The sequence below is a fragment of the Orcinus orca genome, chromosome 1, assembly GCF_937001465.1.
Source record: "Orcinus orca chromosome 1, mOrcOrc1.1, whole genome shotgun sequence".
NCBI classification, from domain to species: Eukaryota; Metazoa; Chordata; class Mammalia; order Artiodactyla; family Delphinidae; genus Orcinus; species Orcinus orca.
Window position 1 is genome coordinate 187,298,632 of NC_064559.1, and position 23,531 is coordinate 187,322,162.

A 23,531-nucleotide genomic window follows, 5' to 3' on the forward strand; every position below is an offset into this window, starting at 1 on the left:
AAGTCTTCCAACAAACAAAAGTCCAGGACCAGATGGCTTCACAGGTGAATTCTGTCAAACATTTAGAGAAGAGCTAACACCCATCCTTCTCAAACTCTTCCAAAAAATTGCAGAGGAAGGAACACTCCCAAACTCATTCTATGAGGCCACCATTACCCTGATACCAAAACTAGACAAAGATAGTACAAAAAAAGAAAATTACAGACCAATATCACTGTTGAAAATAGATGCAAAAATCCTAAACACAATACTAGCAAACAGAATCCAACAACAGATTAAAATGATCATACACCATGATCAAGTGGGATTTATCCCAGGGATGCAAGGATTCTTCAATGTATGCCAATTAACCAATGTGATGCACCATATTAACAAACTGAAGAAGAAAAACCATATTATCACCTCAATAGATGCAGAAAAAGCTTCTGACAAATTTCAACACCCATTTATGATAAAAACTCTCCAGAAAGTGGGCATAGAGGGAACCTACCTCAGCATAAAAAAGGCCATATACAACAAACCCACAGTAAACATCATTCTCAATTGTGAAAAACTGAAAGCATTTCCTCTAAGATCAGGAAAAGGACAAGGATGTCCACTCTCGCCACTATTATTCAACATAGTTTTGGAAGTCCTAGCCACGGCAATCAGAGAAGAAATAGAAATAAAAGGAATACAAATTGGAAAAGAAGAAGTAAAACTGCCACTGTTTGCAGATGACGTGATACTATACATAGAGAATCCTAAACATGCCACCAGAAAACTACTAGAGCTGATCAATGAATTTGGCAAAGCTGCAGGATACAAAATTAATGCACAGAAATCTCTTGCATTCCTATGCACTAATGATGAAAAATCTGAAAGAGAAATTAAGGAACCACTCCCATTTACCACTGCAACAAAAAGAATAAAATACCTAGGAATAAACCTACCTAGGGAGATAAAAGACCTGTACGCAGAAAACTGTTAAGACACTGATGAAAGAAATCAAAGATGACAAAAACAGGTGGAGAGATATACCATGTTCTTGGATTGGAAGAATCAATATTGTGAAGATGACTATACTACCCAAAGCAACCTGCAGATTCAATGCAATCCCTATCAAATTACCAGTGGCATTTTTTACAGAACTAGAACATAAAATCTTAAAATTTGTATGGAGCCACAAAAGACCCCGAATAGCCAAAGCAGTCTTGAGGGAAAAAAACGGAGCTGGAGGAATCAGACTCCCTGACTTTAGACTATACTGCAAAGCTACAGTAATCGGGGCTTCCCTGGTGGCGCAGTGGTTAAGAATCCACCTGCCAATGCAGGAGACACGGGTTCAAGCCCTGGTCTGGGAAGATTCCACATGCCGCGGAGCAACTAAGCCCGTGTGCCCCAACTACTGAGCTTGCGCTCTACAGCCCATGAGCCACAACTACTGAGCCCACGTGCCTGGAGCCTGTGTTCTGCAACAAGAGAAGCCACTGCAATGAGAAGCCTGCGCGCTGAAACGAAGAACAGCCCCCGCTCGCCACAACTAGAGAAAGCCCACGCACAGCAATGAAGACCCAACGCAGCCAAAAATAAATAAATTTTTAAAAAAGCTACAGTAATCAAGACAATATGGTACTGGCACAAGAACAGAAATATAGATTAATGGAACAGGATAGAAAGCCCAGAGATAAACCCACGCACCTATGGTCAACTAATGTATAACAAAGGAGGCAAGGATATACAATGGAGAAAAGAGAGTCTCTTCAATAAGTGGTGCTGGGAAAACTGGACAGCTACATGTAAAAGAATGAAACTAGAACACTCCCTAACACCATACGCAAAAATAAACTCAAAATGGATTAGAGACCTAAATGTAAGACTGGACACTATAAAACTCTTAGAGGAAAACATAGGAAGAACACTCTTTGACATAAATCACGGTGAGATCTTTTTTGACCCACCTCCTAGAGAAATGGAAATAAAAACAAAAATAAATAAATGGGACCTAATGAAACTTAAAAGCTTTTGCACAGCAAAGGAAACTATAAACAAGACGAAAAGACAACCCTCAGGGGGCTTCCCTGGTGGCACAGAGGTTGAGAGTCCGCCTGCCGATGCAGGGGACACGGGTTCATGCCCCGGTCCGGGAAGATCCCACATGCTGTGGAGCGGCTAAGCCCGTGAGCCATGGCCACTGAGCCTGCGCGTCCGGAGCCTGTGCTCCACAACGCAAGAGGCCACAACAGTGAGAGGCCCGCCTACGGCAAAAAAACAAAAAAAAACAAAAAAACGACAACCCTCAGACTGGGAGAAAATATTTGCAAACAAATCAAAGGACAAAGGATTAATCTCCAAAATATATAAACAGCTCATGCAGCTCAATATTAAAAAAACAAACAACTCAATCCAAAAATGGGCAGAAGACCTAAATAGACACTTCCCCAAAGAAGAGAGAAGAAGCACATGAAAAGCTGCTCAACATCACTAATTATTAGAGAAACGCAAATAAAAACTACAATGAGGTATCACCTTGCACCGGTTAGAATGGGCATCATCAGAAAATCTACAAACAACAAATGCTGGAGAGGGTGTGGAGAAAAGGGAACCCTCTTGCACTGTCGGTGGGAATGTAAATTGATACAGCCACTATGGAGGACAGTATGGAGGTTCTTTAAAAAACTAAAAATAGAATTACCAGATTTCTAGAATTCTAGATTTCTAGAATTACCAGAATTACCAGATGGCCCAGCGATCCCATTACTGGGCATATACCCAGAGAAAACCATAATTCAAAAAAACACATGCACCCCAATGTTCATTGCAGAACTATTTGCAATAGCCAGGTCATGGAAGCAACCTAAATGCCCATCGACAGACGAATGGATAAAGAAGATGTGGTACATATATACAACGGAGTATTACTCAGCCATAAAAAGGAATGAAATTGGGTCATTTGTAGAGACGGGGCTGGATCCAGAGACTGTCATACAGAGTGAAATAAGTCAGAAAGAAAAACAAGTATCGTATATTGACGCATATATGTGGAACCTAGAAAAATGGTACAGATGAACTGGTTTGCAGGGCAGAAATAGAGACACAGATGTAGAGAACAAATGTATGGACACCAAGGGGGGAAAGTGGCATGGGGGAGTGGTGGTGGTGGGATGAATTGGGAGATTGGGATTGACATATATACGCTAATATGTATAATGTGAATAACTAATAAGAACCTGCTGTATAAAGAAATAAAATTAAATTAAAAAATACTTTATGGGTTAAACAAAAATGTTTGAGGGGTTGAATTTATCTCATGAATTAATTGTACCAATCTACTGAGCACAATTTTACTAGCAATTCTCTAAGGGAATCCTCTCCCATCTTTAGGCCTTTGCATATACTACGGCCTAGAATACAGTTCTCTTCACACCCTCTATTCAATCTTTAAGTTGCAACTGAAAAGTTAATTTCCCCAGAAAGCTGTCCTTGACCCCCAGAGTCTCAGTTAAGTAACTCTCTGAAGTGCTCCCCTGAGAACCCTGTACTTCTCTTGTCATTCAAACTGCAAAGAAATTGTGCTTGCTTGCTCTACTCCGGGAGGCCAGGAGCAGGTCTATCTTTATTCTAAGAAAATAGCACAGGGGAGTTCACAGGTGGCTTAGTGGTTAGGATTCTGGGTTTTTACTGCCATGGCCCAGGTTCAATCCCTGGATGGGGAACTGAGATCCCGCGCGGCTTGTGCACAGATGCCCAGCACTTAGTAAGTACTCAATAAAAATCTGTTGTCATAATAAATTAACTCTCATTTGGATTATTTTTTGGTTTCCTAATTGGTTCCATTTATATCCAGCCTTACCCTGTTCCAATCCATCTTCCATAACGGTGTCACAGAAATCTTTGAAAAAGTCAATGCCCTCCTCTAGAACATTCAGGACAAAAGAAAAGATTCTAAAGACTAACATAGTAATCAAGGAACTTTGCAAGGTTCCTTTTCCAATCTAATTCTCCCCCTACCCTCTTTCATAATATTATACTCCAGACAAACAACTCTTCTGCAACAAGACCTACAGAGCTTCCCACCACAGTGACTGTAATCAAGCCTTCCTACTATTTGAAATTCATCCGTATCCTAAATCTCTGAAGGACAAAGCCCACCTCAAAAGCTGCCTCTTTTACAAAGTAAACGCAAATCTCACCCTAAGAACCCATCTTTATCCCAGGCCACAAAGTTCCAAGAAATATGACCTCACAATCAAAAATCACAAAACACACAAGGAAACAAAGCACCAGAGGTAAGAGCCCATAGAAACAACTAATAGCAGAATCAGATCCTCAGGGATCTTGGAAATAAGTTTAAATAAAAAAGAACAGCACTGAATTTCTATACACCAGTAAGCAATTAAAAAATAAAAAATTCAGAAGATACAATTTATGATAGCATTAAAGAAATGAAGTACTTGGAAAAAATCTAATAAAAGATGTACATCAGCTTTATAGAGAAAATTACAAAACTTTATATTGATAGCCAAAATCTCAACTGCCCATCAACAGTGGAATGGATAAATATAGTATATTCTACAATTAAATAGTACACAGCAATTAATATGAATCAGCTACACACAAAAATGTATATTGTATAATTCCATTTATATCAAGTTCAGCAAAATTAAACTATATTATTTAGGGATGGGTAATTAGGTAATTAAATTATGATGAAGAGCAAGGAAGGATTAACAGAAAAGTCAGGATTCTAGTTACCTCTGGGGGAAGAGAAGAGGCTGTGATCAGGAAGGGACATATGTAGGTTTCTGAGGTACTGGCAATGTTCTATTTCTTGAACTAGTTTGTGTTTACATGTATGTTTACTTTATATCAATTTGTTAAACCGCATATTTGTTTTATGCACTTTTCTGTGCATGTGTTATATTTCATAATAAAGAAGTTAAAGGAAATCTTTATGTGAGACATTTAAAAAGAACTAAATAGGGACTTCCCTCGTGACACAGTGGATAAGGCTCCGCGCTCCCAGTGCAGGGGGCCTGGGTTCGATCCCTGGTCGGGGAACTAGATCCCACATGCATGCCACAACTGAGAGTTCACATGCCACAAATAAGGAGGCCACGTGCTCCAACTAAGACCCGGTGCAAATCAATTAATTAAAGACCTAAATAAATGGTGATATACCATGTTCATGGATTCAAAGACTTAATATTCTCAAGATATCAATTTTCCCATTTTCCCTAAGCTGAGGCACAGAGTCATTGAAATTTCAACAAAAATCCTAGTAGATTTATTTGTAGCACTTGATGAGTTAACTCTAAAATTTATACAAAAGTACAAAGCGCAAGGAACAAGTCACTCTTTTTTCTTTTAAAGAACAACAAAGTGGGAGGACTTAATACTAGATACCAAGACTTCATAAAAAGCTATTATAATTAAGCCACTGTGGCAATGGCATATAGGGCAATAAACAGACCAAGTCAAGAGAACAGAGAGCCCAGAAACAGACTCAAACATAGTACCTGGCACTAAGTAGGTGCTTAATAAGTATTTGTGGAATAAATGAATAAATACGGACATTTCAGACACAAAAGTGGTGGCACTTAGCGGGGAGAAAACAGACTTTTCAACCAATCAGCTGGGACAATATGGGGGAAAAAGTTTCAGTGGATTCCCTACTTCAAATCATTTTAGGGAACTCCCTGGCAGTCCAGTAGTTAGGACTCCACGCTTTCACTGCAGGTGGCACTCCTGGTCGAGGAACTAAGATCCCGCATGCTGTGCAGTGCAGCCAAAAAAAAAGAGATACATAACAAACCATATTACAAAATCAATTCCAAATACAGTACATATCTATATGTGAAAGGGAAACCTATAAAGATTTTAAAAGATTAATATAGGATCATACTTTAAGGGTTGGGAAGGATTTATTAAGACATAAAAAGCACTTATAAAAGAAACAACAAATATGACTATGTTAAAATTAAGAATCTCGGGACTTCCCTGATGGCGCAGTGATTAAGAATCTGCCTGCCAATGCAGGGGACACAGGTTCGAGCCCTGCTCCGGGAAGATCCCACATGCCGCAGAGCAACTAGGCCTGTGCACCACAACTACTAAGCCCGCACTCTAGAGCCCGTGAGCCACAACTACTGAGCCCACGTGCTACAACCACTGAAGCCCACGGGCCTAGAGCCCGAGCTCTGCAACAAGAGTAGCAACCTCAATGAGAAGCTTGCACACCATAACGAAGGGTAACCCCCTCTCCACAACCAGAGAAAGCCCACGCAGCAACGAAGACCCAACACAGCCAAAAATAAATAAACGAATAAATTTTTTAAAAAAATTAACAATCTCTGTTCACTAAAGATACATTAGATTGAAAAAACAAAACCAAAGTATAAAATACTTACAGCAATATACTGACAATGAACTATGTATACCAGAATATATAAAGAACTACTACAAGGCTTCCCTGGTGGCGCAGTGGTTGAGAGTCCGCCTGCCGACGCAGGGGACACGAGTTCGTGCCCCGGTCCGGGAAGATCCCACATGCCGCGGAGCGGCTGGGCCCGTGAGCCATGGCCGCTGAGCCTGCGCGTCCGGAGCCTGTGCTCCGCAACGGGAGAAGCCACAACGGTGAGAGGCCCGCGTACCGCAAAAAAAAAAAAAAAAAAAAAAGAACTACTACAAATTGTTAAGAAAAAGAAAGTCAAACAACCCAAGAGGAAAATGCGCAAAAGACATGAAAATACATTTCACAGCAGAGGACATACAAATGGCTAATAAACATATAAACAGATGCTCAGTTTCACTGGTCACTAGCAAAATGCAAATCGAGACCATAATTACATATTGTTTTTTTTACACCCATTTGATTAGTAAAATTTAAAGTCTGATTCTAAGTGTAGGAGAGGATGTGAATCACGGTATCTCTTATATATTGCCAGTTCATTCAACCACACTGAAAACCAACTTGGCATTTAATATGCACATATTCTACAGTCCAGCAATTCCACTCCCAGAGAAGGAGCCATAAGAAAATTTTGCCTATATGCACTAACAGACATGTACAAAAATATTCATAGTAACACTGGTCCTAACATTGAAAACCTAGATACAAATTAAGACCACAGGAGAATGGATAAATTGCAGTATACTGACATCATGAAATATTATTCAGCAGAGAAAAATTAAAGAATTATAGCTACATGCAACAAGGTGGATGGATTTTAGTAGTTATAATATTGTGAGAGATAAGCAAGTCCCCAAAGACTACATGTAGCATGATACCTTTTTTAAAGAATTCAAACACAAGTAAATAATTACTATAACTTGTTTAGGCACGTACATACATGATAAACATAAAAATATGATAAGCAAGAGAATGATAAACACGAAATTTAGAAGAGTGATTGGGTTGTAGGAATATGGAAGTTCACAGCATTATTAAAATATTTAAGTAAAATGAATGAATAAACAATAAAATAACATTTTTAAAAAGAAGACCAAGCATGAACCTTCTTTAGATGCTTATAAGCCAAGGATAATGATTAACCCAATTCTGTGTATCCAAGGTCCAATTAAAAGAGAAACAAAACAATAATCATACAATCAAAAAGAAAAATGGGCAGAAGGCTTGAATAGGAACTTCAATAGGGAAACCTGTAAAAAGATCCTCAACCTCACCAGTAACAAGCGAAACATAAACTGGCAAAAAAATTTAAATATAACAAAATCAAGTGTTGGCAAGGACTTGGAGCAACTGTAATTCTTCTACACTGGTGGCAACTGGAAACCATTTTGGCATTATTTAATAAGGGTGACTGTGTACCAATGTCCTGACCCAGCAATTCTACTCCTAGTACATCCCCTTCTGAAACTGTAGCATATATGCATCCAAGAAACATGCTCAAGAATGTTCACAGCAGCAGTGTTTGTAGCAGCTCAAAACTAGAAACAAACCAAATGCCCACCAATAATAATAAATAGACAACTTGTAGTATACTCTTTCAATGAAATACAGTGAAAATAAATACAGCTACATGTATCAACATGAATGACTTTTAGGAACATGTTGAGCAAAAAAGGCAAGTCATATAATACTGTATGGCTCCACTTATGTAACATTCAAACATGTAAAACATGTACTATTTAAGAATACATACGGGTAGGGACTTCCCTGGTGGTCCAGCAGTTAGGACCCCACACTTCCAATGCAGGGGGCCCAGGTTTGATCCCTGGTCAGGGAACTAGATCCCGTATTACCAAATCCCACATGCCGCAACTAAAGACCCTGAGTAATGCAACTAAGACGCAGCACAGCCAAATAAGATAAATAAATAAATATTTTAAAAAGAAAAAAAAGACTACATAATGGTAAATTTATAAAGACAAGCGAGCAAATAATAAATCCCAAGTTCACGGCAGAGGTTAACTCTGGGAAGAAGACAGGATCAGGGAAGGGCATACAGGAGCTTTAGCAGTCATGGAAATACTCCTTTTCTTAAACTAGGTGGTATTAATAATAATGTGGGGCTTCCCTGGTGGCACAGTGGTTGGGAGTCCGCCTGCCAATGCAGGGGACGCGGGTTCGAGCCCTGGTCCGGGAAGATCCCACATGCCGCAGAGTAGCTAGGCCCATGCGCCACAACTACTGAAGCCTGCGTGCCGCAACTGCTGAAGCCCGTGCACCTGGATCCCGTGCTCCGCAACGGGAGAGGCCGCTGCAGTGAGAGGCCCGTGTACCGCAATGAAGAGTGGCCCCCGCTTGTCGCAACTAGAGAGGGCCTGCGTGCAGCAGCAAAGACCCAATGCAGCCAAAAATAAATAAATAAAATAAATAAATTTATTTAAAAAAATAATAATAATAATGTGATTCTTTATACCCTACATATATTTTATAAAAATTCTTTCATATCTATTCAATATTTTATAAAAACATTAAAAAAAGAACAGAAGGCAATGAATAAGAAGACTGGGACTATACAAAATTAGCATCCAAGGCAAGGAAGAGAGCAGGATTTTTATTATGTAAATAGGAAGATGCCTGGATGAAAAGTGAAGATTTAGATTCTGGGACAGATTAATTAGACGTGTAGAGACAGAATTGGAGAAGGAACCAAAGAGGGTGAAATTGTGTGAAAAAAACTTCAACGTGTCTCCTTCAGGTACAGAAACTTCTATGAGCAGTCTAGGGAACTTCTTTCAAGACTGACTCTCAAAAGCCATTAATTGGGCTTCCCTGGTGGCGCAGTGGTTGAGAGTCCGCCTGCTGATGCAGGAGACATGGGTTCGTGCCCCGGTCCAGGAAGATCCCACATGCCGCGGAGCGGCTGGGCCCGTGAGCCATGGCCGCTGAGCCTGCGCGTCCGGAGCCTGTGCTCCGCAACGGGAGAGGCCACAACAGTGAGAGGCCGGGGTACCGTAAAAAAAAAAAAAAAAAAAGCCATTAATTTCAGGACAGACACTAAAATAAATGGCTCTCTTTGTGCTTTGGGAAAGGGATGCTAGAATCATAGCCCAGAGAAAGGAGAAGAAAGAAGGGATGAATGCAAAGAAATACTGCTGAGGGGAAGAGGACTAACGATTCATACTCAATAAAGAGATAGAGCCAGAGAAGGAAAAAGATCACATGAAAGAGAAGGAGGTCTAGAGATTTCAGAAAGAGATTATACTAGGGTTTTGCTTTAGAAGTTTACAATAAGCATACCACACAGATGAAGTAATCTCCAATCATCTCTATTATCTCCTATGATAGCTGTTGGTTGCTTCCCAAAGAGCCATTCTTTCCCTTCTTTCTTGTTAAGAGATCTCAATTTGGTTGCGTGTACCCAGCCCCAAGAATCAAATTGCTGGTGAATGGTCTAAGGACAGCAAATGACCCAAGGAGATTTAAGGGGAAATCTGTTAGAAAGCTTCTAGGACGAGTTTTCCTCTTTAATAAAAAATAGAGTGTGGGGGGGGCTTCCCTGATGGCGCAGTGGTTGAGAAGTCTGCCTGCCGATGCAGGGGACACGGGTTCGTGCCCTGGTCCGGGAGGATCCCACATGTCGCGGAGCGGCTGGGCCGGGCCCGTGAGCCATGGCCGCTGAGCTTGTGCGTCCCAAGCCTGTACTCCGCAGAGGGAGAGGCCACAACAGTGAGAGGCCTGCGTACCGCAAAAAAATAAAAAATAGAGTGTGGGGTGAGGACAATGGAGAGTGATCCAAATTAGGGTTGCTGTAAACATTAAGGAAATAACAAGTAGCTCTGGCTTGGTACCTAGCAATCACCAATAAATGTTAGTTAATTTTTCTTCTCACTTAAAGATAGGATCAATTTTTTTTTTTTTTAATATTTTCTTGGGGGACTTCCCTAGTGGTGCAGTGGTTAAGAACCTGCCTGCCAATGCAGGGGACATGGGCTCAAGCCCTGGTCCAGGAAGATACCACATGCCGTGGAGCAACTAAGCCCATGGGCCAAAACTACTGAGTCTGCACTCTAGAGCCTCTGAGCCACAACTACTGAGCCCGTGCACCACAACTACTGAGGGCCACATACCCTAGAGCCCACGCGCCACAACTACTGAAGCCTGCATGCCCTAGGGCCTGCATGCTGCAACTACTGAAGCCCGCGTGCCTAGAGCCCGTGCTCCACAATAAGAGAAGCCACTGCAATGAGAAGCCCGCACACCACAACAAAGAGTTGACCCCGCTCGCCGCAACTAGAGAAAGCTCACGCACAGTAACGAAGACCCAACACAGCCATAAATAAATTTCAAAAATATATATAAATATATATATATATATTTTTTTTTTTCCTTGGCCGTGCCGTGTGACACGTGGGATCTTAGTTCCCCGACCAGGGATAGAACCCTTGCCTCTTGCATTGGAAGCCTGGAGTCTTAACCAGTGGACCGCCAGAGGCGTCCCAGGATCCATTTCTTTTTTTTTTTTTTTAATTTATTAATTTATTATTTATTTTTGGCTGCCTTTGGTCTTTGTTTCTTCGCCCCTTGGAGGGAGGGGGGGCTGGGGAGGCTACTTTACATTGCGGTTGCGCGGGCTTCTCATTGCAGTGGCTTCTCTTGTTGTGGAGCACAGGCTCTAGGCACATGAGCTTCAGTAGTTGTGGCTTGTGGGCTCTAGAGCGCAGGCTCAGTAGTTGTGGCATATGGGATCTTCCCAGACCAGGGCTTGAACCCGTGTCCCCTGCACTAGCAGGCGGATTCTTAACCACTGCGCCACCAGGGAAGCCCAGGATCCATTTCTTAATACCTCAATATCATTCATGGAGGTTGATATAGTCCCTGGGGTATGACAAGTACTCAACAAAAATCTGTTAAATGAAAAAGAGAGTGCTTAAGGTAACACTTGAAAATGAGTAAGATATAACTGGACAGAGTAAATAATCCTCCCAATCAGGATGGGGTGGAAAAAGGCAGAATCTGATCTGGCTGACTTGGAGAGGTTCTGAGGAGGGGAGTGGCAGGAAAGGAGGCAAGCTGAGGCCAGGTCAGCATGGTGTAGGTGTGCAACAGGAAGCGCCATAAGGCCTTGATGCTTACTATTCCACATTCAGGTAATGTCTCTTTATCTAAATGCTAGTCTGCTCCCTAGAGTTCCTGGAAACCTCTGCTACCTTTTATGTTTTTCATTCCCAGATGCCCTTCACACCTGAAAATGCTCTCTAGTTCCAAGATCCGTCTGCTCCTCTATCTACCTCCCTTCCTTGCTTCCCCAGCTGCCTCCTCCAGTGGCTCTAGAGACATGACACAGCCATCTGGGACAGAGACTTATCTCCTTTCAGTCTCTGGAATGGTGAGGAAGGATACTGCTGTTGCTAGGTTACTTAAGCTGTCAGCACAGACTTTTAACAAGACTCTTATGCTCTAACTGTAAGACAACATAGGGGGCTTCCCTGGTGGCGCAGTAGTTAAGAATCCGCCTGCCAATGCAGGGGACACAGGTTCGAGCCCTGGTCCGGGAAGATCCCACATGCTGCAGAGCAACTATGCCCGTGCGCCACAACTACTGAAGCCCACGTGCCACAACTACTGAAGCCCACGTGCCTAGAGCCTGTGCTCTGCAACAACAGAAGCCACTGCAACAAGATGCCCACGCACTGCAACGAAGAGTAGCCCCTGCTCACCGCAACTAGAGAAAGCCCTCGTGCAGCAATGAAGACCCAATGCAGCCAAAAATAAATAAATTAATTAAAAAAAAAAAAAAGACAACATAGGCCTCCAGCCCCTCTTTATTTTCTCATTTGGACCCTTGTGACAGCCTCCTAACTGGCCTCCCTGCTTCTAAAATGCATGCCTGTTCCTATCTCTCATTTAAAATACTTCACTTGTGGAACCTCCTTGGTGGTGCAGTGGTTAAGAATCCACCTGCCAATGCAGGAGACACGAGTTCAAGCCCTGGTCCGGGAAGGTCCCACATGCCGCAGAGCAACTAAGCTCGTGCACCACAACTACTGAGCCTGCACTCTGGAGTCCGCGAGCCACAACTACTGAGCCCGTGTGCCACAACTACTGAAGGCTGCGCGCCTAGAGCCTGTGCTCTCCAACAACAGAAGCCACTGCAATGAGAAGCCTGCGCCCCACGACGAAGAGTAGCCCCCGCTCACCGCAACTAGAGAAAGCCCGTGCGCAGCAACGACGACCCAACACAGCCAAAAATAAATAAATTAAATAAATAATAATAAATAAATAAAATACTTCACCTGCTCTTCACAGCTTCCAGAAGAGGTTCAGATTGGGAACCTCTGGACCAAATTTGGTCCACAGATATGCTCATGTGCTTTTGTTTGCACACATTTAAAACAAACAAACTTGGGCCAATATTTTAAACCTGGGAGATTTTACATAATAATCTAGAGTTCTGGCTTCTCTTTAAAAACTGATAGATGGGGCAAAAGTCATCAGATGGAGCTGAGTCAAGATGTTAGACAGTCCATACTCTCTAGTAACTAGAGACTTGGCATCTAGTTCAACACAGTTCCAATCACTCTGTTTTTTTTTCTTCTCCAGCCATTGGATTTTTTGACCCTGGTGCCACAGAGTTGCTTAGTACATCCAATCCTTGCTGACCTCTCCAGCTCTAGCTCCCCTCTCTCACACCTGTGAACTTTATACTACAATACCTGCACACTGAACTACTTATATTTTCCCCAAACACACCATATTGTTCTTACCTCTCTGCCTTTTTGTGTATGTTCTTTCCTCAGCCTAGAATGCCAGTCCCCTCCTGAACTCCAGGATAAATTCTATTCACCCTTTAAAACACTGCTCAGATATCACCTCTAGAGAACATTCCAAGGCTCCCTTCCACCTTCACACCTTATTATCTCTGCATCTTATACATTGTTTCATTGTTGCACTTACACACTGTACAATTTATTTGTGTACATGTTAGTCACCAGCACTAGAGTGAGCTCCTTAAAAACAGAGAATCTCTATCATTTACAGTGTCTGCCATGTAACAGTCACTCAACACATTTGATAAATGAGTAGTTGAAAAAATGAGATAATGAGTGACATATGGGGAACCAGAGCTGACGAGGTTAGGGAGGGGTGACGCTCCCAGTAACTCACATAGATTTCCATCTTTCGGTAAAGACCATAGTTAAGGAGCAAATTGTGAGTCATGCGGATTCGGTGAGGCTTCATTGGGTGGCCTTGTCCATAATAGTAATTTCCAACATCCCCTGAAGAAGAAAGAGTGACAGTTTCAGTGACACAGTTAGACATACACTTCCAGGAGAACCCATGAATATTTACAACAAATTTCTAGGCAAACTCTCTTTCTGGTTCATCCTAGACTCCAAGATTCTCTCCCACCTCAAGGAAGGGTAACTCCAAAAGAAAAAACAAACAAAAAGCAGGGGACCTTGGTGAGATGAGCATTTAAGGATGTCTGTCTAGCCCAGTTTTTTCCCCTGGAGCCTACAGGCACTAGGATAGTGTGAGGAGGTCATTCCAAATCTACTGGGGAACAGTAGCGAGTGAGGTGACTCACCTCACTGTATCTCCAAGGAATTCATTCCCACAACAGAAAAATAACCATCACTACTTAGAATTACTGTAAGTCACAGTTCACCTCTTGCACATCATGACACTTTATGGTGTCAACGTACATTCGCATTCATTTTCCTACTGGATTCTCACAAAAACCCTGTAAAATAGTTAGGATAGGGAGTATTATTCCCAGTTTATCTATAAGAAGACTAAACTCACCATCTCTTGATTCATCTATAGCAATAACCTTCTAATTGGTCCCTCTGCCTTCAATTCAAACTATCTGCCACACTGTTACCAGTTATTTTCTTAATATACAGCTTTGATAACATCACTCGCCTACTCAAAAATCCTTAACGGTTCCCCATCCCCTACAGGATAAAGAATAAAGAACAACTTCAGTAGCCTGGCATTAAAGGAGTTTCTTAATCTACTTTTCCAACTTCCTACCACCACCACCTTGCCCCAGCACGCGCGTGTGCGTGCACACGCACGCGCGCGCGCACACACACACACACACACACACACACACACGCTCTCTCTCTCTCTCCCTCCCTCCCTCCCCCCCCCTCTTTTTTTTTTTGCTGTATGCAGGCCTCTCACTGCTGTGGCCTCTCCCCTTGCGACTCCCCTACGCGCAGGCTCAGCGGCCATGGCTCACAGGCCCGGACCGGGGTACGAACCCGTGTCCCCTGCATCGGCAGGGGGACTCTCAACCGCTGCGCCACCAGGGAAGCCCTAGCTGCCTGTTTTTTGTAAATAAGATGTTATGGCACACAACGATGCCCATTAGTTTATATATTATCTATGACTACTTTCACATTATAATGGCAGAGTTGAGTAGTTAAATAGTTACTACAGAGACCCACCCATATGGTACACAAAGCCTAAAATATTTACTATCTGGCCCTTTACAGAAAGTTTGCCAATCTCTGCTATAAATGCACTAGATTATTACCAGCTTCCTGAACATGGCATTCATCTTCACACCAAAGTATCCTTTGTTCAGACTGTCCCTCTGACCTGGAATGTCATTCCTTCTCTGATGATCCTCATACTACAAAGCCCAGCTCAAGCTCCAACCATAGTCTTGATCAAAATAAATGGTCTTTTCCTCTGCATGCAATTTATATATGGCATGTAATTTTGTTTTGTATCTAAATTATTTACATATCTATTTTATGTCTACAAGACTAGCTCCTTGAAGGCAAGGACAAATATGCCCTGTACATCATAGAGGCTCAATAAAGATTCAAGGAACTGAGGTGAGACTCAGAGAAGTTATGTGCCTGCTCAAGATCACACAGCTAATGAATGATCTGGGAGTCAACCCTGCTAACTCCGAATCTGGAATGCTAAAAACTACATTGGGTTTCCCAGGTACCTGCTTCAGTTCGCACTTAATCTAAAGGGCTCTGTGAGTCTACTTGGTAGAAAGTTCCTGGAACAATATTTCAAAATCACGTGAATTGCACACCCAAAGTTCTCTCCTTGGAAGTCCATCAGGATTAGGCAGATCTTTCAGCACCAGTGAAAAAAAGGCCCCAACCTCTTAATCATTGATTTGGTAGTGCCAGAAACAGGCTTCATTCCAGGGAGCAATGCACTGTGGGGAATGCCACCAACAGCATCCAAGCCACTCCAATTCTCTTTGGCACAGACAGGGCCTGGGATAATGGGAAGCTTCTAAACAGTTGGATATTTAGGATCTCATCCTCTTCTCTCTCTTTTTAAATAAACTTTATTTTTTAGAACAATTTTAGATTTACAGAAAAATTGCAAAGAAGTACAGAATTCTTAGATACTACACTACTATTTCCCCACTACTAACATTTTACATTAGTAAAATAAAAAGTATTTGTTACAATTAATGAAGCAATATTGATACATTATCATTAACTAAAAGTCCATACTTCATTTAGATTCCCTTAGTTTTCACCTAATGTCCTTCCATCCTCTTCTCTTAATCTTAGTGAGGCCTGTGCTCTCAACCAGAGCCACAAGCCAGAGCACAGCATGTAGTGGCATTCAAGAGGGACCATTGTCCCATACAGACACAGACTTTGAGACGCAGCAGCAGGGAAGGCAGGCAGAAGAGTTTGTTCCCAGGGCTCCTCAGACAACCTTATCAGCCATGGGGGGCGGTGGGGGGGGTAGAACAGGTTCTCAAGGCATTGGCAGAGACATCCAGATGCAGACCCAATTTGTGGGCAGTCAGGAGTCGCAAGGTCATTACTATGTGATATAACTGGCTTCCTGCTTACCCATATCTCTGGCCTATCAACCCAGAATCCAGCCAAAGTTTAGACCTGGGGAACTAAGATAACTTATGTAGAAAGCTAAGGGAGTACCTGAGGGTGGGGTCCAAAGATACCATTTTCCTTAACAGTTTTTAATCAGGTTGCTGAGAGACTTTAAAAAGAAATAATGCTTTTTGGGCTTCGCTGGTGGCACAGTGGTTAAGAGTCCGTCTGCAAATGCAGCGTACATGGGTTCCTGCCCCCGTCCGGGAAGATCCCACATGCCATGGAGCGGCTAGGCCCATGAGCCATGGCCGCTGAGCCTGTGCGTCCGGAGCCTGTGCTCCGCAACAGGAGAGGCCACAACAGTGAAAGGCCCACTTACCGCAAAAAAAAAAAAAAAAAGAAAGAAATAATGCTTTTTATATAGAATTGGCCATCCCCATCCACTAACCCTGGCTAAGGAAGGCCTACTATACTATGCAATTTTATGTAAGGAATTTGAGCATCCTTTTGATATTTGCACTGGGGTCGTGGAACCAATCCAGCTTTTTTAAACTTTTTAAAACTTTTTTAAAAAGAGCTTTTTGCACTGTTCTTATAGTTTCTCAGCTTTATAGGGGAGTGACCTGAGGCCCGGTAAGGTAAAATGACTTGCCCAATACTTCAAAGCTTCTGAGTGGTAGAGACAAATCTGAGCCCCAAACTAGTGACCTCACTGCAAAACTCACAAGTAGTTTCTCAAAAAGTAAGAAATCTCCCTTCTCTAAAGACTGATGTCTTTCCACTTTTTCTCTTTTTAAACTGAGAGTGTAGAGATCACAAAACTGTGCAAACTGATAAGGCTACAGAGTCAGACGCCAGCCTCAAATGGGCCCTCACCACTGTCCAGCAATCCTTCCAATTTTTTTTCCTGGCTCCCTCTTTCATAACAGCTATCTCTCTTCAAGATTCCTACTCTACCAACTGCCCTCCCCCACTCTCAGGAAAAGGAATATTCTCTTACCTCATCTTGAAAACTCCCTCCACTTTCTCCCCATCATTTCCCCTTCAAACTTACCTATCTCTGAACTTTTCCTTGCCACTTAACCTCTCTGTCCCGGAGGAACTTCCCCTTGCAAGACTAGTGTCCCTACCTGTGCTCTGGTTTCCATCTCACCTGGTCTCTTCTCAGGAATCTCCATCATTACTAGCCCCTCTCTCCAATATCTGGCTATTTTCCTTAAGAATTTGCATATACTCAACTCTCAGCCACTACATCTCCCCTTTATCAACAACCCTCTCTCTCTGTCCTAACAAGCTTCCTTTAAAAGATCGGCCTAGGGACTTCTCTGGCAGTCCAATGGTTAGGACTCTGTGCTTCCACTGCAGGGGGCACAGGTTCGATCCCTGGTCAGGGAACTAAGATCCCGCATGCTGCGCAGCGCTGCCAAAAATAATATATAAAAATAAAAAAAGTTCAACCTAATGTCTCCTCTTAACCCATCCATTCATTCTTCAATCTACTGCAATTCAGCTTCAGTTCCAAACCCTGCACAGGAAACAGCTGTTGCCAACACTTGGCCACTCCCTCCCTCTTTTGGCTACTGTAACCCAACACTTTTTGGTTCACTTACATCTCTGGTCGTTCCCTTTGTATCTTTATTCATTTAATAAACAAGTATTTCTTGAGAAAATATGTGCCTACTATGAGCTAGGCACTGTTTTGGGGACTGAGCATACAAAGGTAGACAAAACATGATCCCTTTCCCTAAGGACCTTACTGTCTTTAAGAAGTATGAACAAATAAATGGGCAATTCCAATACACAGTGACAAATGCTATGGCAAGAGAGTGCAGAGCATGAAGAACACTAGACTTTTTCTCAGTCCACTTCCTTAGAATTCCGCCCTGGACCCTCTTCTCTTTTCACCCTATACAACTTCTTACATGGGATGCGAGGGTGACTGCATCCTCTCCTATAAATAAAATTATCACCTGTATGTATGTATTCTGACAATCACCAAAAATCTCTATCTTCTTGTTTGTCTTCTAAACTGCAGACCTGAATGGCCAACTGCCTACTGGACACCTCTACTTGGATATCCCCCAGACATCTCAACAAATATTTCTTCAAAAAACAAAACCCGGGGCTTCCCTGGTGGCGCAGTGGTTGGGAGTCCGCGTGCCGATGCAGGGGACACGGGTTCCCGCCCCGGTCCGGGAAGATCCCACACGCCGCGGAGCGGCTGGGCCCGTGAGCCATGGCCGCTGAGCCTGTGGGTCCGGAGCCTGTGCTCCGCAACGGGAGAGGCCACAACAGTGAGAGGCCCGCGTACCGGAAAAAAACAAAAAAAAACGGAACTTCCCTGGTGGCGCAGCGGTTAAGAATCCGCCTACCAATGCAGAGGACAAAGGCTCGAGCCCTGGTCCGGAAAGATCCCACATGCAGCGGAGCAACCAAGCCCCCGAGCCACAACTCCTGAGCCTGCGCTCTAGAGCCCGCGAGCCACAACTACTGAGCCCGCGCCCAGAGCCCGAGCCCCGCAGCAGGAGAAGCCACCGCAGTGAGAAGCCCGTGCACCGAACGAAGAGTAGCCCCCGCTCACCGCAACTCAAGAAAGCTGGCACACAGCAACGAAGACCCAAAGCAGCCAAATAAGTAAATAAATAAATAAAACAAAACCCAAAGTTATTAACTGACCCTGCCTTCTACAAACACTCAGCATCAAACTGCCCAAACCAGAAACTTGGGATCCTTGTCTTCTTCCTTACTTCTCCATTCATGCGTTTAATTTCTGTCCCAGAGTGACAGTTCCAAGGTATAAATCTGGTGATGTCACTAACCTGCATACAACTTCAATGATTCACAAGTGCCCTCAGAATAAAGTCCAACTTCCTTAGGGTGGTATGCCCAGCCCTTCATGATCTGGTCCCCATTTACTTCTCCAGCCTCATCACTTGCAACCTTTCTCTCACCCCTGCTCTCTACCTTCTAACACTGTGCCCTCAAATCTATGCCTCCACCGTTCTGCACATAGACCTGCCGTTTTTCAAACGTGCTGTCCTTTCTCTTACCTCTCAACTTGCTGTTATCTTTGCCCTGCCTGGGCCTGGCTAATAACTCCTGTTCTTCAGGTCCTAACTGAGACGGCACCTCCTTGCCTGACTCCTCAGGCTGGGCGGGTGCTTCTTCTCTGTGCTCCCAGAACACTCTGAGCTGTCCTTCCTCCCAGCCTGATAGTGGAGAGCAATTCTTTGTCATTGTCTACCTGCTCCTCCGGACTGAGAGGAAGGTGGCAAGTGCTTTGATCTTCCCATGGCCCCAGCCCCTAAATGCTACCTAGAACAGAGGAAGCTGCTGCTCCACAGATCTCTGTTCAACGAAAAAGTTTGTTCTAACAAGTTGCATCCTTCTCCTTCCAACCTCAGGGGTTCCATTTCCCAGCAGCAACTGCAGGGCCCGCTGGGAGATGGGGAGGGATGCTGGTGACCTCTAGGTGGTGAGCTCTGATGGCCTCTCACCAGAAGAGATGAGGAAGGAAAGGGGCAGTGAGAGACCTTCGGATTCTCAGCAGTAACATGTAACCCTGCAACCTTCTCCACCAGATTCTGCCTCCCCCCTCGAACTCTGCCTCCCCTCTAGGAGGCCGCCGCAAACTCCACATCAGACTTCAGAAGTCCCCTCCAAAGTGACCTCAGGCTTCCCCAGGCGACCCTCTCAGCCTCGGACTCCTCCCTCAGCATCCCCTCTCAGCCTCGACCTCCTTCCCCTTAGCCTCCTCCCTCAGGCTCCACCTCCTTTCCTCTTAGCCTCCTCCCTCAGCCCCGACCACCTTTTTTCAAACTCCGCCCTCAGCCTCGACCTCCTTCTCTCAGCCTCCTTCTCTCAGCCTCCTCCCTCAGTCTTTCCCCAATGCCTCAGCCTTCCCCCTCAGATCTCCTCGGCTCCCTCTCCCAGATGCCGCCTAGCCCGGCCCCGCCCCCTACCCCGGCGCGAGGACTGTGCTCACCGTCGTAGTAGTAACAGACTTTCCTCCTGGTGCCCTGAGTCTGCGCCATCTTGCTCGCCTCCCGTCCCTCCCGTCAGTCTGTCCGTCCACCCTCCCGCCCGCCGGCAGCTCCGCTCAGCGTCAGACCCAGCAAAGAGGGGGCGGGCCTCCAGCGCGTTCCGCCCGTCCCCGCCCGGGCTCACCTATAGCCGCGCAGCCCGGGCACCGCTCCAGCCAATCAGAGGCGCCGGGACGGCCCGGAACTCGGCGGGGGGCAAGGGCAGCCCGGCGAGGCCTCGGAGGGCCCCCTGGGCCTGTACCAAGGTCCGCGACAGGGGGTGGGGCTGCCCCAGGACCGTACCATTCGTCCCGGGGGAAGAAAGCCGGACTGCAAACTTCGCTGTCCCATTTGGCTTTGGGAGAGTGCTTGGAGATGAGAGACCAACTTTGTCATTTGACAGAGGCCTACGGTGGAAAGTGACTTGCGCAAGGTCACTCAGCTGAGTTTGGAGCAGGAGAAATAAATTGACAAAGGACAGGAAACTGCTGTAGGCCAAACGCTGTGCAATAGCTTTACCGACATTATCTCAGTCATCTCCATTATTCTTCACGACGGCTCTGGAGGGGGCCTTTTTATCACCATTTAACAGACAAAGATAACGAAGTTCGAAGTTCGGAACTTTGTGGCTTCCTCAGAGTCACACAGTAATTACGTTCAATTTTCAATCGTAATTTTTTGAATGCCTACTATGCATCAGAGGCACATTAAAAATGTGTCAGAACCCAGCCTTTCTTACTCCAAAGCCTACGTCCCTGATGCAGTCACCTAGGAGAACTGAGTGCATTTAGATGGGAGGAAACTGATTGTCCCCTTATACTGGGAGCAGAGTTTCTCAGGATACTGAAGCTACTGATATTTTGGATAATTCTTTGTTGTAGGGGACCGTCCTGTGCACTGTAGGATTTTTAACAGCATCCTTGGCCTCTCCTTATTAGATGCCAGTAGTACCCTGACCCACCCCCAGCTGTGACAACAGAAATTGTCCTGGCAAAAGGTCTCCAGGGCAAGGGGGAGGGGATTGGAGGGAGTGTAAAAGTGCCCCCCACCCTACCCTTGAGAACCACTGCACTAGATCAGTCATCAACTAATCATTATTGAAAGCTACAGACTGAAAAGCACTGTGATGCGCTATTAAAATAGCAACACAGGGCTTCCTTGGTGGCACAGTGGTTGAGAGTCGGCCTGCCGATGCAGGGGACGCGGGTTCGTGTCCCGGTAAGGGAAGATCCCACATGCCGCGGAGCGGCTGGGCCCATGAGCCATGGCTGCTGAGCCTGCGCGTCCTGAGCCTGTGCTCTGCAACAGGAGAGGCCACAACAGTGAGAGGCCGGCGTACTGCAAAAAAAAAATAAAATAAAATAACAACACAGGGCTTCCCTGGTGGCACAGTGGTTGAGAGTCCCCCTGCCGATGCAGGGGACACGGGTTCGTGCCCCGGTCCAGGAAGATCCCACGTGCTGCGGAGCGCCTGGGCCCGTGAGCCATGGCCGCTGAGCCTGTGCGTCCGGAGCCTGTGCTCCGCAACAGGAGAGGCCACAACAGTGAGAGGCCCCGCGTACCAAAAAAAAAAAAAAAAACTACAACAATATTAATATTTAGTGAGTGCTTACTATGTGTGAAGTAAGTTACTCGTAAGCCTATAGATCTATAGGATCTATAGATATATGCTTTATGCCTCTTTACAGCTTAAAGACTGCTTGGGCACTTGTGTTCCTCACCTGGGAACTGCATTTGGGCCACTAATTACAAACGTAACAGATCTAAGACTGGGCACTTCTATTATAGAAGCAGCAAAAGACCGTGGAATAAACCCTATTCCCAGTTCTGTGTTGCTGCTTCCTAGCCAGGAACCTTTCTGGGCCCCCATTTCCCTCTTAGTAAAATGGAGAGTGTAAGAAAACAAAGTTCACCAGCTCTGTGTCTGCAGCAGTGTCCAAAGGAGGAGGAGGGTGGGGATCAGATGAGGTCATGGGTGTGGCAGCATTTTATAAAATGCAGAACAGGAATCACAAACTCAGACGCTTTCAGAGGTCACACAGGTGATGTAAATGAGTGGATTTATATTTATATTGGTTTGATTCAGGTACTTTGCTTGTTTTTAATATTGGATTCTTTTTCACTTTCTAAAGAAATATGTCCTTCTCCCCATCTTTCTTCAAACACACTGCCATCTTCAGGGATCTTTAATTTTCCCACTTTTTAATGGAAATATGGGTGCAAAAAATTTTTCATTTTCCTCTTTTTATAAAAACAACAGCACGAACATGATGATAAATAACCACTAACACTCAGGTTCATTGTCTGGGAGCAATAGGGTGTGAAGGGGACTCTGGCAATGGGAGAGCTCATACCCCACCTGAAGGCATTAGCCACTTATTCAGCTCCATGAGGACAGGTAAGCCCAAAAGAGCCAAATCTTCCTATTTTTTTCAAGAGGAGGCAGAAATCTGGAGTTTTATGCAAAACTACCTCAGTTTTATAAACTGACTGCTAACTCAGTCTACTTTCAAGACAGCAGTAAGAGCCATCCTTTTAAAATGTAAGTCAGCTCAAGTCATGGCTCTGCACCCTGCAAAGGCTCCTCAAAATGGCTCCTGCAAAGGCCACAAGGCCCCAGGCCCCATAGGATCTATACCCCTCCCTCAGGCTACCTTTACCTCTGAGATCTTGCCAGGCAAGCTTCTGCCTCAGGCTGTACCCTCTGCCTGACTGCTCATCCTGCATACCACGTGGCTCACTCCCTGACCTTCAAATCTTTGGTCAAAATTCACCTTCTCAGGCTTCCCTGGTGGCGCAGTGGTTGAGAGTCTGCCTGTCAATACAGGGGACGCGGGTTCGTGCCCCGGTCCGGGAAGATCCCACATGCCGCACAGCGGCTGGGCCCGTGAGCCATGGCCACTGAGCCTGCGTGTCCGGAGCCTGTGCTCCGCAACGGGAGAGGCCACAACAGTGAGAGGCCCGCGTACCCGCAAAAAAAAAAAAGAATTCACCTTCTCAATGAGACCTTCCCAGACCACCCTCTTTAAAACTACAAACCTCCCTCAAACATGACATTCCTAATTCCCCTTACCTTGTTTTTCTCCCCTTAGCACTATCACCTTGTAGCATACCATACCATTTACTTCTTTGTGATGCTTATTGTCTATCTTCCTTTACAGAGTATAAGCTCCAGAGATTTTATCTACTGCATATCCTATGAACCCAGAATCATGCCTAGCACACAGTAGATGTTCAATAAATATTTGTTAGGTGAGTGAATAAACTCAATGTTTAAAAACACCT

The 23,531-nt window shown here is 44.6% G+C and overlaps 1 protein-coding gene across 4 annotated transcripts in view; it reads right to left on the reverse strand.

The window, feature by feature from the left end:
* HDAC1 (histone deacetylase 1) overlaps nucleotides 1-20,361 on the reverse strand; it is a 40,864-nt gene extending 20,503 nt beyond the window's left edge. For all 4 annotated transcript variants that reach the window (XM_033422284.2, XM_033422285.2, XM_033422283.2 and 1 more), the window contains exons 1-2: nucleotides 20,210-20,361; nucleotides 13,556-13,668 (exon numbers count right to left, since the gene is read on the reverse strand). In XM_033422284.2, the coding sequence (XP_033278175.1) occupies nucleotides 13,556-13,668; nucleotides 20,210-20,258 (162 nt within the window). In that variant the 5' untranslated portion in view covers nucleotides 20,259-20,361. The remainder of the gene's footprint in view (nucleotides 1-13,555; nucleotides 13,669-20,209) is intronic.
* Between the last annotated feature and the right edge of the window lie 3,170 nt (nucleotides 20,362-23,531).